Source organism: Hemitrygon akajei, chromosome 21 (genome assembly GCF_048418815.1).
Source record: "Hemitrygon akajei chromosome 21, sHemAka1.3, whole genome shotgun sequence".
Lineage (NCBI taxonomy): Eukaryota > Metazoa > Chordata > Chondrichthyes > Myliobatiformes > Dasyatidae > Hemitrygon > Hemitrygon akajei.
Window position 1 is genome coordinate 37,174,223 of NC_133144.1, and position 17,993 is coordinate 37,192,215.

The following is a 17,993-nucleotide window of genomic DNA, read 5'->3' on the forward strand; positions in this document are numbered from 1 at the left end:
TATCTCACCAAGGTCGTCATAGTTTGGACCCATGCTATGCATTCAGTTTGGAGGAAGTGAGCAACTTCTCCATTGTCTGTCAATGTGAGAAGGTAGTCAAGTATAGGGAACAATGGTGAAAGGGGCTTCTGTAACTTTTTTTCAAAGCAGAAGCAAAAATTGCTGCTGAGCTATTTTTATTTCAGGTGTTTTTACTTTTTGAGAGATAATAAAAGTGTACTGATTTTGAAAATAATGACAACCATTAGTATAAAAAATTGTCTCCCCTTGTTGAAGTAATTTTTAAGATAATTTATGGGAAAAATGTTAAACAGTTCATATTTATATTTTTTTAAAAACCAAGACATTTGCAAAGCTTGTTGGAGGGGAAGTGGCAGGAGAGCAGGTCTAATTGGATAGTTCTTTCAAAGAACCAAAATGCACTACAGTCGGCCCTCCTTATCCGTGGGGGATTGGTTCCGGGACCCCCCTGCGGATTCCAAAATTCTTTAGGACCCAGCGGAACCCTGGACTTTATTTAACATGTCTCCGTGTGGTGGTCATTAGGACCTGGCGGTGCAGCTCTAAATCGGTAGCGTTTCTGTTCACAAAAATAATCATGATCGCGATTGAAAATAAGGTGGAAGTAATAACGCGAGCGGAAGGAGGTGAAATGCCATCGGTCATTGGAAAAGTGTTAGGCTGCAGTCGGTCAACAATCGGAATAATTTTAATGGAGAATGTGAAATGCCCTGCCCTGATGAAAGCTACAATTATTACTAAGCAAAGCAGTGGTAAAATTATTGAAATACGTATGTTTCTTAAGTGTTTTATATGCATAGAAAGGTAAAATATGTAGTATATACTAAGAAAAACGTTTGACTAACTGACACTAAATAATATCGGATGTACCTGTTCAGACTTCAAATCCGACTTAAAGACAGACTCAGGAATGGAACTCATTCATAACCTGGGGATTGCCTTACTTTTACGTCATTTCTAGATTACTTATAAAACCTAACACAATGTAAATGCCACGTAAGTAGTTGTTATACTGTATTGTTTAGGGAATAATGACGAAAAATAGTCTGTACATGGGGAGAACTTCGGATTTTCCTGATCCGCGGTTGGTTGAATCCGCACATACGGAATCCACGGATAAGGAGGGCGGACTGTACATGTAATTCAGTGGAAAGTGCTTGCTTTCTGCTACTAATTGAAACTGATATGTCTTGAAGATTGTGAATATCCATCAGAGTGCAGACTTTCGCATCTTAAGCCATCTTTAAAAAGTCTATGATACTGTTAGCCATTTAGGAAGGGCTGTTCTGTGATCTAAAAAACATCAGTGAGATGTCACAAACCTGGAAAGTTTGCACAGCAGTCAGAGAAGTGGTGAAATCCAATTTAGCTCAAACCATATTCTATATCATACTTTTAAAAAGTTGCTCTCTACACTTCCCGATGTAGCTGCCCTTCTCAATTAAAGTTTATTATTTTATTTATTGAGATGCAGTGTGGAATGGATCATTACTGTTCATCACTGATTGTTATATAACAGCCTGTGCTTAGTCCTACAGGCCATTAAGAAAACAAACAAAATTATGCATGTACTTTCTTTGGAATGGTTGCTGTATAACAAATAATTCCATTCATTCCATGTTTCAACGTGTTCCTAGCATGGCTACACGATCCTCTGTGGATTTAGATGAATTGCATTCGGTGTTGTTACTCATTTATTTCCTTTAGTGTGAAACCAAAACACCAGTTGGTTAATTATAAATGCCTCTTGAAATTAATCCCACTGCCACTATTTCACTTCAAGTAGTTCACTTCAGTTAAGCTTCCAGTCTGGAAAAATGAATTGCATGATTGCATTCACTGATTTCAGTGGGTTATATTGGTATAGCCGTATGGTTGCATTTAGTATTTGGAGAAGATCCATGATTTACTTTTGGTAAAAACATCATCTCTCTTGTCAATGCTTTTCACAACCTTGGACTGTACCAATACAATTTATAACCATGAAGTGTAGCACTGTTGTATGTATAGTAAATAATTTGTGGACAGCAAGCTTCTATAAACATTATGTGATATTGTTTTATTAATCATTGATCCATGATACCTACCCTTCATAACAACTCCCACTGGGAAAGATCTACACAAATGCACATTAAGGTCAAAATTAGCCCTTTTCAGTTTGCTGCTTTGTTTTACTCTTTTCATCTGTCCGATCTGTACTGCCCTTCAGTAGAACAACAGAAGAACAACCACTATATATCTGTGCAAGGTCATATGAAGAAAAGTTTGGTGAAATGGAAGCTGCTGATTTTTGATGGTTTCACACCACATTGTTGTCTTTGAATACTTGGAACAGCAGTGCCTTAGCATATTTAGCAAGTGTTGACCACCACAATGACATGAATTCCCAGAGTTTTAATATTTGATTTTCCTAAGGTCACCTAACTTTGCGTCATGTGTTATCACTGGTTGGACAGCTGTTTCAGTGAGTACATGTTATCAGTCTGGTTCTCTAAGCCTAAGGTGATAACTAATCTTTTTTTAATTTGAATTATACTTCACTTGCAGGAATGCTGCATTATTGCAGGGAAGTTTCTTGTTTGTCCCTTTTCTTTAAAAAAAAAAGGGTTTGTCCCTTTTCTTGCTCCCAAATGAATTTCCTCCTAATTCATTAAAATTTGGAAATAGAAACATATTGGAACTACACTGGTGAGCATTTAATATTCAAAGTTAAAACGTCCAATTCCCATGTCACTGCATTAACAAACATGTTTAACCCACAGGTTTGGTGAATAGATTCAAAAGTGGTATGAATACCATTTTCCAAAATGCTGACTATGGCAGTATTGCCCATTTTTTACCCTACACTTACATTTTCATTTTAAATATCTCTTCTATTTACTAGTTTTACTCATTGTTGAATATTAAGTATTTGGAAATAATGTTTTCTGAAGTTGATCCTGCAATTCCAAAAACAAATGCACACCACCATAGTTTGAGATTACTTTATTTTGCTTGGGTCAAAATGTGTTTGAGCAGCTGTGTAGTTTGTGTACCAAGTCTATTTTATCAGTCAAAATGATGAAACAGTGAATAATTTTTTAAACCAAATGATCCATTATCCACTGTCATCCACCTTTCCAGTACAGGTTTCCCTCCCAATCCGAAGTTAGAGTGTTCTTATGAAACCATTTGTAAACCGAAATGTCGTTTAGCGAAGAAGCAATTACCATTAATTTATATGGGAAAAATTTTTGAGCGTTCCTAGACCCCAAAAAAAAACCAAATAACACATAAAACCTAAAATAACACTAACATACAGTAAAAGCAGGAATGATATAAATATACACCCTATATAAAGTAGAAATATTGTATGTATGGTGCAGTTTCACATCAAAATTGGGAAGACAGCGAGTCAAAATTGATTTGGAGAAAAAAAAATCAGCACATGCATGCATGCGTAAACACACGTGTAAAGCGGGCATCTTTTTTTCGTAAAAGTGAAAATCCTCTTTGGTTATCAAAAACAGGTACTAATGTATGTCTTTTGTAACAGTGAGTTGTGGTAAAGCTAATGTTCAAAAAACGGGGGACACCTGTATGTTGAATCTGGTGGTATATGCTGTCAAGCTTTTGTATATATTCTGCATGATGGGAAAGAGGATACAAGACAATGATAGGGGTGGAAAGGGTCCATCATTCTATTATTGCCTGAAGCAGTGGGAAGTGTAGACAGAGTCAAAAATGGGAGGCTGGTATGTGTGATGGACTAGACTATGTTCATAATTCTGTAATTTTTTTTGCAATCTTGAGCAGAGCAACTGTCATAACAAGCTATAATACATCTGGATATGATGCCTTCCATGGTATCATCTATAAAAATTGGAAAGAGTCATCAGCACATGCTACATTTCCTTGGTCTTCTGAGGTAGTAGGGGCATTCATGTACTTTCTTGACTTGGCGTCTACATGACTGGACCAGGGCAAATTGTTGGTGACATTTACACTGAGGAACTTGAAGCTCTCAGCTATCTTCACCTCATCACCATTGATACAGACAGGTGTGCACTTGACCCTTCTCACTAAAGTCAATGACCAGCTCTTTCATTTTGTTGAGAAAAGGGGAAATAGTATTTTCCTTCCATCTCAAGCACATTAATTTGCTGTCAAATAGTTGTTATTTTATACATGATATTTTATAAGTTAATAAAAATATTTCACCATTTATAATTTTTGTAAATATAAGCTGTTGCTCTGCTGAGATTTGGGCAGAAATTGTAAGTTGATGCCTGTTGCAGTGCTGAAGGGAAGCTATTCTCATTGGTTAATTTAATCATGGACGGTTATGGCTGATTTTTTTTAAAAGGCAGTGCTATTTTGTCTCTGATTTCTACATTACAATGATCATTATCCGTAAAGAGAAATACAATGGTTGTGAACTGCTTTGGGATCTTTTGGCATGAAGAATATTTCAGAAATGGAAATTATTTTTTCTTCCATTACTCTTGCCTGGGAAATACTAGGATTCAGAATTAATTTGAGTGGTCAGTGTTTAAATACCAAATAGCATGTAGAAATGCAGATGAAATTGTTTCAGTGACACAGCAGTTAATTGTACCTTGGCACATAGCAAATTTTAGAAATAATACTATTACTCCTGCATAATTAGATTGAAACTGAGCTTCTTGCTATTCATTTTTTTTCTTAGTTAGTTGCTCTTAAAACTCATTGTTTCAGTGACCTTGATACCCTTGATTGAAATATTTATGTCTTAATTCTTTCCATATTCTTATTTTTTGGAATAGTTGTTATCCCCTTTTTAATGGATCCTTAATAAATGCCATGCTCTGTTTACCATTTAAAGCTCATTTTATTCAACCATCAGAATTAATCAGTGGTTCAGTGGTCTAGCAGAATGCCTGTAGGACACTTGAAATCACTTCATGGAACCCTGTGGTACAATCCCTTGCTTATTCGTAATGAAAGCAGTTTCAACAGTTGCATTGCAGTATTTGACTAATAAACTTTTGTTTCCCAACTTAACTTGTGCGAAGAGTAGCTTGGCTAACCCAGTTCATTTTGGCTCAGTTAAGCTCCTGCCCCAGTTAGCCAAAGTTTCATGAAAATATTTTTTTAAAGAATTACAGAACAGATTAAAACACTACAGTACTATAAAACTGTGTATTAGTTTCTAATACTTATCAATGGAAGATTTTACCCACATCACTTTCTTTTGAGTGCAAATGAACAAAATCAACACAGACTACTAGTGCAGATAATGGATTGCCTTCATACAAAGGTTTTCTCAATTGCTTCCTCCAAATCTTCATTTTCATTAAAACATTCAAGATGATTGTCGATATCTTCAAGTTCTTTGTGGTTCTTAACTTGTTGAAGTAGTAACATTGTTTCATTTTCACTCCTGGCCATTTCTGGTATCTCCAAGCCTGAATGCTTGAAACCACAGTGAGCAAGAGTTCTGAATTGTCTTGCTGCTTACTTCCTGCCAATTGTCAGTGACAAAAATTGACACTTTTTGAACACAAGTGCGTGCAACTGACATTATTTTAAAAACTTGTTATGATGAAGGGTCTCGACCCAAAATATCAACTGTTTACTCTTTTCCATAGATGTTGCCTGACCTGCTGAGTTCCTCCAGCATTTTGTGTGTGTTGCTATTTTAAAAACTGTTCGCTCGAAGCAGTCTCCTGTCCCAATTAAGTGTCATTTTGTCCCAAATAAATGAAGGGTATCCTGGCTATTTTCTTGATTTGATTTTGTTCTGTGAAAATTTACCCAAATAGGCAGCTGTCCCAATTATCCAGGATCCACTGTATTTCAAATAATCATTGACAAACCTTTCCCAAAGGCTTCAACACTACTTTTCCCCAGCTCAACTACCTCCGCATTCCCTCTGCTCCTTTAATAGGTTCTTGGTCTCTTCGTCCCTCTAGAAGTTAATTAAATCCTTCTGCCAACTTTTGTAGGAAAATTCCATTCTGTCACTTTGCAGCTTTCCAAGATATTTAGAAACCACTTGGCCACAGTGCCAATCCTGACCCCTTGTTCTCCAACTTCCAAAAGGTTATGGAAAGTCTTGCCATGCTTCAATACATTATAATTTTGTACTCTAATGCTTGTTTTATTTTGCAGAATCCTGAATATGGTCACACGGCAAGGAGCTTTGTGGGCCAACACGTTGGGCTCCTTGGGTAAGTGTTTTACATTTATGAACATATATTTCAGATATTGTGAGACTATTTTGAAGAAAACTACTTATTCTTTTCCCACAGAACTAATTTAACTAAAATTTTACAGAACTTCTACTACAGGTTTTTTCTACATTGCTTCTTGCTTTATGGGGTCAGACAGGATGTACCCATGTTACTACAGGAAATGAGGGAAGAAATTGTCCACACTGGCCACAGTAGTAGAATCAGATGATTGGGGGTGGCAAGTGTTATTTCTTCATTCAAGAAAGGAAGTAGGGATAACCCTACTCCAGTAAAAACCAGAGAGTCTTATTTTAGAGCTGGGCAAATTTTTGGAGAGACTCTTAGAGACAGGATTTACAAACATTTGGAGAAGCATAGTCTGATTAGGGTTAATCATCATGACTTTGTGTGGGTCAGGTCATGAACCTGATTGAATTCTTTGAGGATGTGGCAAAGCACATTGATGAAGGTAGGGTAGTGGATGCGGTGTATATCAATTTTAGTTAGGCAGTTGATAGATTCCCCATGATAGGCTTATTCAGAAAGTCTGGAAGCATGGGATCCAGGGATTCTTGTGGATTTAGAATTGGTTTACCCATAGAAGGTAGAGGGTGTTTGTAGATGGAGTGTATTTTGCCTGAATTCGGTGACCAGTGGTGTTCAGCGGGGATCGTTTTTGGAACTCCTGCTCATTGTGATGTTGATAAATGACATGGATGAGGAAATGAAAGGGCGGGCTAGTAAGGTTGTAGATGTCATGAAGGATGGTGGAGTTGTGGATAATGTAGAAGGTTATCAAAGGTTATGACGGGACATTGACAGAACACACAGCTGGGCTGAGAAGTGGCAGATGGGGTTCAACCTGGAAAAGCGTGAGGTAATTTACTTTTTGGAAGGTTGAATTTAAAGCAGAATACAAGTTTTAATGGCAGGATTCTTAGTAATGTGAGGGACCAGAGGGATCTTGGGATCCACATCCATAGATCTTCAAAGTTGCCATGTACATTGATAAAGTTGTTCAGAAGGCATATGATGTAATCAAGAAATTGGTACTTTTTTACATTCTACTTGGTCTTGTTTTAAAATTCAACCATTTTGGATAAATTTAAGACTTTTATTGGAACAAATTACTGGAGTACAACTCCCACATAGTCCACTATTATTTTTATTAGGAGACATTGAAGGGACAATACCGAAACTTAAATTGAATAAGTATCAGAAAAAATTTATAAAAATTGCATTGGCAGTAGCCAAAAAAGTTATCGCAGTTACTTGGAAATCTGATTTATATTTAACTATGGATCGTTGGAATAATGAAATACATAGTTGTATTCCACTTGAAAAAATTACATATAATCTAAGAAATGAATATGATATACTTTTGAAAATTTGGTTCCCATACTTACAAAAGATAGGATTAAATACATAGGTCCTTTGAAGATAAAATTATAAAGTAATTGGGGAAAGTAAAAATAAATATCAAAATTATTTTGAACTCCATGGAGCATGTAGGGATCCTCCGATATTCAGGCAATCTTTCCTTTTTTTCTTTCTTTAGATAAGGGTTAAGGGGAGGTGGGAGGGTTAATATTATTTTTCTTACTATTTTATCATCACATTTATTTTGTAATTTCTAAAATTTAATAAATAATAATAATTTTTTAAAAAAGGCATATGGTGTGTTGGCCTTCATTAGTCAGGAGGATGAGTCCAAGAGCCTTGAGGTAATGTCACAGCTCTATAACACCCTGGTTGGGCCACACACAATTTCGTGTTCCATTCTGATCGCCTCGTAGGAAGGATACAGAAGCCTTGGACATGATGAAGAGGAGATTTACCAGGATGCTGTGTAGATCAGAGAACGTGGCTTATGAGGAGAAGTTGAGTGAGCTAGAGCTTTTCTCCTTTGAGTTAAGGAGGATGAGAGATGATTTGATGGTTGTCCACAAAATACAGAGTCACTGATTAAGTGGATAGCCAGTGTTTTTCTTTTCCCCCCCACCCCAGGGTGGAAATGGCTAATATGAGGAGGCATAATTTTATGGTTATTAGAGGAAAGCTTAGTGGGGGAATGTAAGGGTATGTTTTTTTTTAGAGAGTTGAGTGTGTGGGACATGCTGCCAGGGTGGTGGTAATAGGGGCATTTAAGAAACTCTTCAATAGGTATATGGATGACAGAAAATGGAGGGCTATGTAGAGGGAAAGGATTAGATTGATCTTGGAGTAGGTTCAAAGTCTGGCTCAACATTGTGGCCCCAAGGGCATGTACTATACTGTAATGTTCTATGTTGTGTGTATGTCTGGAAAATGCATACAAGGCAGATTAGTAGAATGCCAGGGGTAGTTTTCCTAAGGGTTGTCATTGAACTTTGGTTGTGTTAAATTAGTTGTAAGGATGAAAGCTGCCACTTTTCAGATATAATCTGATTTTAAATTTGAATTCTCAGACTGACAATTGATGTTGTAAAGCAATTCCATACTGGAGAAGGAATATTCCATGATCAAGTCTCTGAATTGTTATTTAGCCCCAGGTCATTCTGCAGAGGTACTTTAGCTTTGTACTGCTTCATGTTTGTATTGCCTGTCAAGTCAATTGATGTCTGCATTTCTCCAGGCCTCATGAGCATCTGTGTCTATACATCACTGTATGACCACATCACTGACCCTGATTTATTTATGCAGCTCTCTTATACAGCACATTTGGTGTTGTGATTGAAAAGGTTCGAGGTGCAGAGGATGACCTGAATACAGTGGCAGCGGGGACCTTAACTGGCTTACTATACAAATCTACAGGTAAATGACAAATGGGATTTAAGCTTTCATTAATCTAGAATTCTGCTTGCCCACTGATGAGTTGTCTGGTTAGCTACTGCTTCAAAATTATTTCTGAATTGAAGCAGTTCCTCCGTAAGGATTGTCCATTGTTCATTTACACTAAGTGGCCACTTTATTAGGTATGTCCTGTAACTAATAAAGTGGCCACTGAGTGTATGTTCATGGACTCTGCTGTTGTCGCCCATCCACCTCAAGGTTCAACATGTTCATTTAGCAATGCTCTTCTGCACAACACTGTTGTAACACATGGTTATTTGAGTTACTGTCTCCTTCCTATCAGCTTGAACCTGTCTAGTCATTCTCCTCCGACCTCTCTCATCAAGATGGTGTTTTCACCCACAGAACTGCAGCTCAGTGGATGTTTTATTTTTGTTTTTCACATTATTCTCTGTAAACTAGAGACTGTTGTGCGTGAAAATCCCACATCAGTAGTTTCTGAGATGCTCAAACTATTCCGGCTGGTACCAACAAAGTCACCTAGATCACACATCTTCTACATTCTGATGTTTAGTCTGAACAACAACTGAATCTGCTTTTATGTATTGTCTTGTCACCACATGATTGGCTGATTAGATAATTGCATTAATGAGCAAGTGTACCTAATAATGTGGCCACTGGGTGTATATTTGTGTACTTGTTTTGAGGTCTCCAGGGTTCATTTTTGTTTTGGAAAGTAACTAACTATTGTGTACTGCTCTAAAAACAAGCAGAACTTGAACACCGGATCAATCAGAGCGATCAAGGTTTAATCTTCACATGAATTAGTTTTTTTTTGAGGAATTTCATTAATTTACAAAAAGATTCTTTTCAAAAAGGAGAAGTTTCTGGTAGTGGTTTACCATTTTTGAGGTTTACTAACATGACAGTAAGGGACGCTTCAGAAAAGGGTCCCAAAATTCACAGGCAGCATTTCAGAGATGCATAGCTGTTGTGGAATAAAACTTCATGCCAAGAACTGGTTCTTGGGGCACTCCATTAGGCACTGAAGTCTCCCTGTTACACTCAAAGGCCAGCAGTAACTCTCGGATATGTTGTACAACTGCAAAACTTGGTTTTGAAATCCACGTTGTGGTGAGATTGGTTTAAAACAGCAGACACATTAGCTGCCCTCAAAGATGCAGCTCCAACAAAAACCATTCAGCAGCCCACTGGATGATTGTCTGCTACTGAGGTGACTTGGATGTTTCTGTCTTCCTAGTTCATGGGAGACACTAACAGGCTGCAAGGATTGATTGGTTCTAGGCCTTCATTTATTTCGGATTTAAATTACTTGAAGAGGGCAAAGTGTAAAGTTTCTATTATCAAGATCTACACCTAAAGAAATGGGCCCCTTTAACAGCCACAATACCTGTCATACAAACTTTCAAACTCAATTCACAGAGACCTTCATTCAGTCAAGTTCGTGATGGTGGTGCAGAGCATTGCTCAATATACTGGTGATATAGTATGAACAGGGAGTGTAGAGAGTTGCCTTCAGATCTGGTGTTAATATGGACAACTTTATTTCATGGTATGCTAGGCTGGGTGGGATGTATTTTTTAATTGTTGCTTGACTTTGGGTGCAATTCTGTGATGCTGTTCACTGTTAAATGATCAGCTTCACTGGAGACCAACGTTGACACCACAGGTGCTGATTTCCACCAGATTTTTATTTCTACAGTATAACCTCTGTCTTGACACTTTAGTTCACTGTGAGTATTATATGAACTTGTAATATTTAAATGTATTCCCTCTGCAAAAAGTTTACTTAGTGATATGCAAAGAATTGAACAAAAGGTAAATCTGAAGTCTTAATTTCTATCCCATAGCCTTCTCTGCCTATCTTTGAAATGCTGTGGAATGATGTGCTCTTGTGAATTGTGCGAACGTCTTTGTTCCTGTTTTCTTTGTATTGTTGTGGTTTGCTACCGAACACATTTTGGCAATGTGTACTGAAGCAAATGGTTTAGCGAACAACTGCATCTTGTATCCTGCCCTTTCCTCAGATCTTTGCAGGCAGACGTTCTGTGACCTTCTTGAGATTCTGAGGGCAGAGTCATTGGCCTGGCATCATCCTTCCTACTTGATGTTGACCCTGACCCAAACCCAAGAATTATCTTACTATCTCATTGAATTCTGTAAAAATGCTGTATTGGAGACTCTTCCCAATCATTTTGCCTTTGTGGCTTGGAAATGCAGTGTAACTAAGTATGTCAGAATCCCTCTTGCCTTGCTGCTTTAAAGATGAATAAAGTGCAGTGCATTCTCAGCTCAGTTTATGCTGGATGTGGTGAAAGAACTCTGGGGTACTGAATTATGGGCATACCTATTAGCAGTCTTAGGAATTGGAAATATTTGGGTTATTATAATTTATCGGCTAAATTTAGGTTAATAAAATTAACCTAAGTTTTATGTACATTTCAGATTTGTGTTAAAAGGGTGAGGGCAGAGCTCTTGTTTAGTCCATTTAGACTAATCCAAAATGTAAACTATTTGTAGCAATGGTTAATTTTGCCCAGTCCAAAAACTGAGGGGGAAACGTAAAGATTCTCCTGATTCACTTACCTCTAAAACAGATTGTATGAAGACATATGGTAGGAAATTAGGTTTTTTAAAAGAAAAACAAACTGCAATAATTCAAACAAAATAACAGAACCTGCTTAGTCTATTTCTATGCATCCACTGTGCAATGCCCTCATTCATTTGAGTTTGAAGGGGCTTTAGAGTACTTAGTATAATTTTAATTTTTGTTATCTTAAAGTGTATCTAGGGAGATTTAATTCGTCAATTCAGCCCACTTGCAAACAAACTGGCTGTAATTTTCCTGACAAATGTCTATCCCTTACAGAGAATGAGGGTTGGTGTTGGGGGTTGTAGGTTCCTTTCTTCACAAATTCTGTTCACTGATAGAGGTGACATTATTGATCTGCCTCTCTATAGTTTTGCTGAAGAGCTCCTGTAAGAGAAAACATACTAGAACGGGTTCCCAACTTTTTTAAATGCCATGGACTAATACCATTGAGTAAGTTGTCTGTGGACCCCAAGTTGGGAATCTCTACACTAGATCTTCCGTGGTTCGCATGCAATGTAACTTTCTTTTCTCCTTGTATTTTTACCCAGCTGGACTTCGTGGAGCTGCACGAGGAGGATTTATTGGCTTCACTCTGACTGGACTCTATGCTCTCTATAACAACTGGGACCATATAAAGGGTGTATCTGTGCGACATTCCCTCTGAGACTGCACTATGGGAATTCTGTGGGAAGAGCCAAGATGGACATCTGAATAGGAAATAAGTACAGTAAATGACTTGATCTTTTAAAAAGTATATATTAAATGCCACTTTATCCTTTTTTGAGATTTGACATGGAAGACACTCACATTGTGAGTGAATTGTATTGTTCTTTTGGTTGATTGATCCTAATCTTACTGTGACACTGAGGTGAGCAGAGTCTGCAGAAATAACAAACTCCCCTCAAGCACAGCTCTCAGATTGGCAGCAACCCCAAATAGAATGGATCAATGTAGAATGATTCTTGGGTCACGAGCAGTGGGATAATTTATTAATTAATCAAACCTTCCATCAGCAGAAACTGAAGACTGCACTAGCATGAATAGTCATTGGATCAGAACCTCCACACCTGAGGAATCTTCAGGCCATTTCATTATGTTCCTCTTAAACTGTTTTCAATATCCAGCTTTGTAATGATGTCTAAACTCAAGTTATCGAGGTACTGATTTATTATGGGTATCTCAGCTTCTGCAGTGGTACAGAGTATAACCATCCCATCTGACAACATTCATGCCCTTACTCAGTGTGTCTGATCTATAAGCAGCAACCTTGTGGATTGAACTGGTTGTTCACCAACTTTTCTGCTGATTCCCCATGCAGCAAATTAGATTTTTATTCAAGTGATTTGACAAATACTTATGGCAAGATAGCTGATTAGATGGTTTTCTTTCACTTCCTGTATTGTGCAGCTCTGAAAATGGATTAGCTAAACTCCTTACTTTATTATATAGCCCAACTTTGCCCCATGTTGTGCCTGGTAAAAAAAAGTTTCATGCTCATAAATTTTTGTGGGAATGTCAAGGTACCCCACCTTCTGGTCTAATTTGCCATCACTTCAGATTCAACAATTTTGTCCCAACAAAGCAAACTTCACATACCATTTGTTATATTGATGTACTTCCCATGAGATAAAGCTATATAATACTTGCTAATTATGGGCATGCTTTAGAAAAATCTTAGAGCAATAGTTGTGAAGAAAATAAAATTGGGGCCTGAAATGGAATGGGAAAAATAAGGTGCCTGAAAATAAAGTTGTTCAGAATGAGTATGAAAGAGGGAAGCTTGTCATTGATCTGTTAATCACTTGTAAAATATTGGAGAAATCCAAGAAAAGGTCCACAGGGACTCTGCTGGAAAAATAACTTGTGAACTGTTCCTTTAATTATTACTTGAGTTATTTGGGTCAAAGCCGCCACCCTTTTAACAGTTCTATTGTATTTTTTTAGACAAATGTATTCTATTGGAGGAATCTAGTCACAAACTGTATGGCAAGCACAGAACAAAATAAAGGAAAGCTATTTATTGTGTTAATAAATAATATTCTTATTTTATTTTTAATATTTACACAAATGCTTGGAGCTTAAAGTTTCTAGAACTATTTAACATCGAGGCATTGATCATGTAGTCGAGGCTTTTTTTCAGGGCTGAAATGGTTGCCACAAGAGGACACAGGTTTAAGGTGCTGGGGAGTAGGTAGGAGATGTCAGGGGTAATTTTTTTAAAAACTCAGTGGTGAGTGTGTGGAATGGGCTGCCGGCAACAGGGGTGGAAGTGGATACGATAGGGTCTTGTAGACAATAGAAATGGTTTTGAAGCCCAGTGACTCAAATTGACATGGTATACTGCAAAACACTGATGTATCTGTGGGATTGTGGAGCATGTGAAGATCTTGCAGTTGTGCCAGGTTAGCATCTCGCTTTTACTGTCTGATGGCTGTGGCCTTCTATATACTTCATTGACCCAGAATTGGTCTAATGACTAAATGAGGGATATTCAGAACCATGCAATTAAATTCAATTGTTGCTGCCACTGATGGCTTGCATACCTCATGGATGCTCAGTTTATAAGTCAGATTTATACCATGTCACAAATGAAGTGACACAATAATGAAAGCTGCCCTTTGTAAAAGATGTCATTGACCTCTCAATTGTGGTAGTTATTAAAGGATCGAAAAGCAGTCCTACTGACCTGTCAGGGTTAAATGTATTTGCAACAAGCACTAACAAGTTCAACCCTCATCTGCCATCTGCTGCAGACCAGGATGAGCAACTATATCAAGACTTGGGCTGGTTGTAGTCATGGTAACAACAAACACTTGCTATTGACATTCAAATCCCCTAACCAGCATATTTTGTGCCTGCCTCCTACTTAGGATGCATTCATTACGTAATATCAATTCATCAGTTGAGGACAAGTAATGCCAGTGGCATAACTAATGAGCAATGTGGTTGGTTATATTAGAATTGATTTAGTGTGAATGTTATAAGCTGGTGATAAACCAGAGCATGTAAGGATGGCAGATCTTTCTGAAGGTTAGTGAACCAGTTATATTTTACATCAAGCTAATGGGTCATCCCGAGGATGAAGCAGAATACTAAAGCTGATAGCAAACACAGGAGTGAATACAATTATGGCTGGCAAAGGAAGTCACAAAGCATAAGAGCAAACAAGATACCATACAAGTTTGTTCCTTAAGCTTGTCATTACCAGGGTTGGGTTTTTTTTTTGGGGGGGGGGTGGTTGTTGAAGATAAGCTCCCATTACCTATTAAGTACTCCCAATAGTGTGCATATCAAAGTCTTTTGACAACCAGGTCCAGCTCCTGGCCTTCATATGTGGCTTAGCTGGCGGAATAGTTTCTACTGATAAGGGCAAAGGTGGGTTACTGCTGCCTTAAAACTAGTCACTTTGGGCAAATAAGGCTCATCAGCCATGGAGAAAGAAAACTGATCTCAAACCTCTGCTGCCTTGCAGCTGCATCTACTCAGGGAAGGCTTCAGGAGTAAACGCTGATGATAAATCTGGAGCTACATGGCCAGGGGGAGTCTTCTGCAGTGGCTGCAGCTTGTTCTCTTTATATTGCCCATCTTGTGTATGGGCAAGACAGGACAAAACACCCATAGTCGATCCCAAACAACAGACTGCCTCAAATGGAAAGCTAGATTAGAAAGCTTTTAAAAACCAACAGAGGTAAATTTTAAAAAGCTGTAAGGTGAAATACAAAGGGAAATTGGACCAACGGCATGAAAGATTTTTTTAGATTCATGGAGGATAAGAAAAAGGTAAGATTGGACATTATTGGACTGTTTAAAAAATGACATTGGAGAAGTAGGAAAAGGGGAACAGGGAACTGGAGTTGGGGCAGAAGTGAGTGTAGTGGCCATTACTAAGGAGAAGGGGCTGGGGAACCTGAGAGATCACCTGGACTTAATGGACTACACTGGAAAAAAAAAGCAGCCAAAAGGGAAAGGAGGCATTTGCACAGGACTTTTGAATAATCGCTGTAGTCAAGGAGGGATCCAGCAGAGGAGGTAAAATAGACCAGTTAATCTACCCTGAATGGTAAGATTTTAGAGTCCATAATTGAGGAAATTTCAGAGATAAGTGATGTTACCCGACAGATCTGTTAGAATTCTTTAAGGAACAAGTAGGTTAGAAAGTCAGTTGTCAATGTGGTACATATGAAGATGTTAAATAGGCCTTATTAAAGGCAATGTACTGGAATGGATAGCAGATAAGCTGACTGGCAGAAGGTAGAGACTGGGAATAAGTGTGTCCTTTTTAGGACAGCTGCCAGTTTCAGGTGGAACTCTGCAGAGCTATTGGGATCACAATTTTTCACTTCATACCATAAAAATCTTGACATAGGAACTGATAACATAGCCAAGTTTGCAGGCAATACAAAGATAGAAGTGGGGGGGAAGAAGAACTTGCGTGTTGCTGAGGCAAAATGTCTGCAAAAATGACGGACAGGTTGGGAGAGTGGGCAAAGTTGTTGGTGGAATACAACAGGGGTCACCAACCTTTTTTGTACCGCGGACCGATTTAATATTGACAATATTCTTGCAGACCAGCCGATGGGCTGTTAATCAGGACCAGAATATAGGTGATAAGTCAACTATAAGTCACTTATAGTCAACTATAAGTGGCTAATAAACTCAATTTCATTTCTAAAAGGGTTTATCTAATGAATATTAAACACAGCACACATTTTCCTCACAAGAATATAGTATTTAAATATACATATTTAAGTATAGATTGTTGGAAAAAAGAAATCTATGGCTGTATTCCATTAGAAAAAATTACTTATAACTTAAGAGATAAATATGAAACATTTTTGAAAATCTGGGGCCCTTATTTACAAAAGACAGGATTAAATATATAGGTGCTCTGAAGAGAAAATTAATGGCTACTTGGGGAAAGAAATAAATACATATACTAAAGTTATTAAGAACTCCATGGAGCATGTGGAGACCTTCCAACAACCAGGCACTCTTTCTTTCTTTCTTTTCTTTCTTTCTTAATTTTTTTTATATAGGGAAGTTAGGGGGGAGGGATTAAGGGGAGGGGGGAAGGGTCACATATCCTTTTTTCTTCACTTGTAATCATTTAAAAATTTAATTAAATAAAATTTAGAAAAAAAAAAGAATATAGTGGTAAGTCCATTATAAGTCACTTAAGTCAATAGCATCATAATGTTTGGATATTAAACACACAGCACATACTTTCCTCGTATGAACATAAAATTATTGCAATGTACCAATATCACTGCATCAGTGGGAGCCTGCAACGAGACAGTCCCGTCGAGGGATGATGGGAGACAGAGATACTCGAAGGGGGTTCCTTATGTCCAGTCTATTCCACAATTTAGTTTTCATGGCTCTCAGGTCTTGCTTCTGTCCTGCTTGCTCACATTTTTTTCCGCTCAAAAAACTCAACGGGTTTGGACTCAACGGGTGTAGAGTGCTTGGACTCAAGGTGCCGAAGCAGCTTTGAGGGCTTCATTGCCTCATTAGACAGCCTTCCACCCACCGCCTTGGCCAGGTGCAGCTGGTCGTGGGTGGGGTGAGGACAAAGTAAGGGCTGGAGGTCCCCGTGGTCGCAGTCCGGGGAGAGTGACAGGGCACACGCCCGCCCCTCCTTGTAGGTAGGTAGGATCTATTGGCTGACAAAAGTTTGGTCCAAGGGATGACTTTCAGTAGATTGCAGCGAGGTAGCTGCTCTGCTACTTACAAAACCCTGAGCCCGAATTAGGTCGTCTGCGAATATTTTAGCACCGGGTTCCCCACGAACATTTGGTGTGCTAAAGCCACTGATGACCTCGCATGTATTCAAGTTCAACAGTGGGCGTGACAGGGAATGAGGAAAGCTGCAGCTGACTCATATCGTATCATATTGTTTCCTTGCAGCCCCGTGGTTGGGTGCCACTAGAATACAACATAGGGAAGTTTGGGTTTACGCATTTTGCAAAGAATAAAGGTCTATTTTCTAAATGTGGAGAATTCAGAAATCAGACATGAGACTACAGGATTTTCTTAAGATTAACCTGCAGATTAAGGGAAACAAAGTTAGAGAACTAGAATATAAAAGCAAGGATGGACCGTTGAGGCTTTATGAGGTCAGACCACATTTGAAATATTGAGCAATTCTGGGGCCCATATCTAAAGATGGATGTACTGGTTTTGGAGAGGATTCAAGAGGAGGTTCACAAGAATGAGCCTGTGAATGAAGGCCTTCATATGAGGAGCATTTGATATCTGACCCTGCACTTCAGAACTATGGAAAACTCATTGAAATCTATCAAATGCAAAAAGGCCTGAAGAGGATGTTTCCATTTGTAGTGTCTAGGATCCATGAGCACAGCCTTAGAATAATCTTTCAGAAGATAGTGAAT

General features: G+C 38.2%; 1 protein-coding gene across 1 annotated transcript in view; it reads left to right on the forward strand.

The window, feature by feature from the left end:
- The window catches only part of timm23a (translocase of inner mitochondrial membrane 23 homolog a (yeast)), a 49,289-nt gene extending 35,652 nt beyond the window's left edge, over positions 1-13,637 (forward strand). Inside the window, exons 5-7 of the mRNA XM_073025233.1 lie at positions 6,154-6,212; positions 8,898-9,008; positions 12,150-13,637. Coding sequence (XP_072881334.1) covers positions 6,154-6,212; positions 8,898-9,008; positions 12,150-12,265 — 286 coding nt within the window. The 3' untranslated portion in view covers positions 12,266-13,637. The remainder of the gene's footprint in view (positions 1-6,153; positions 6,213-8,897; positions 9,009-12,149) is intronic.
- The last annotated feature ends 4,356 nt before the right edge of the window (positions 13,638-17,993 follow it).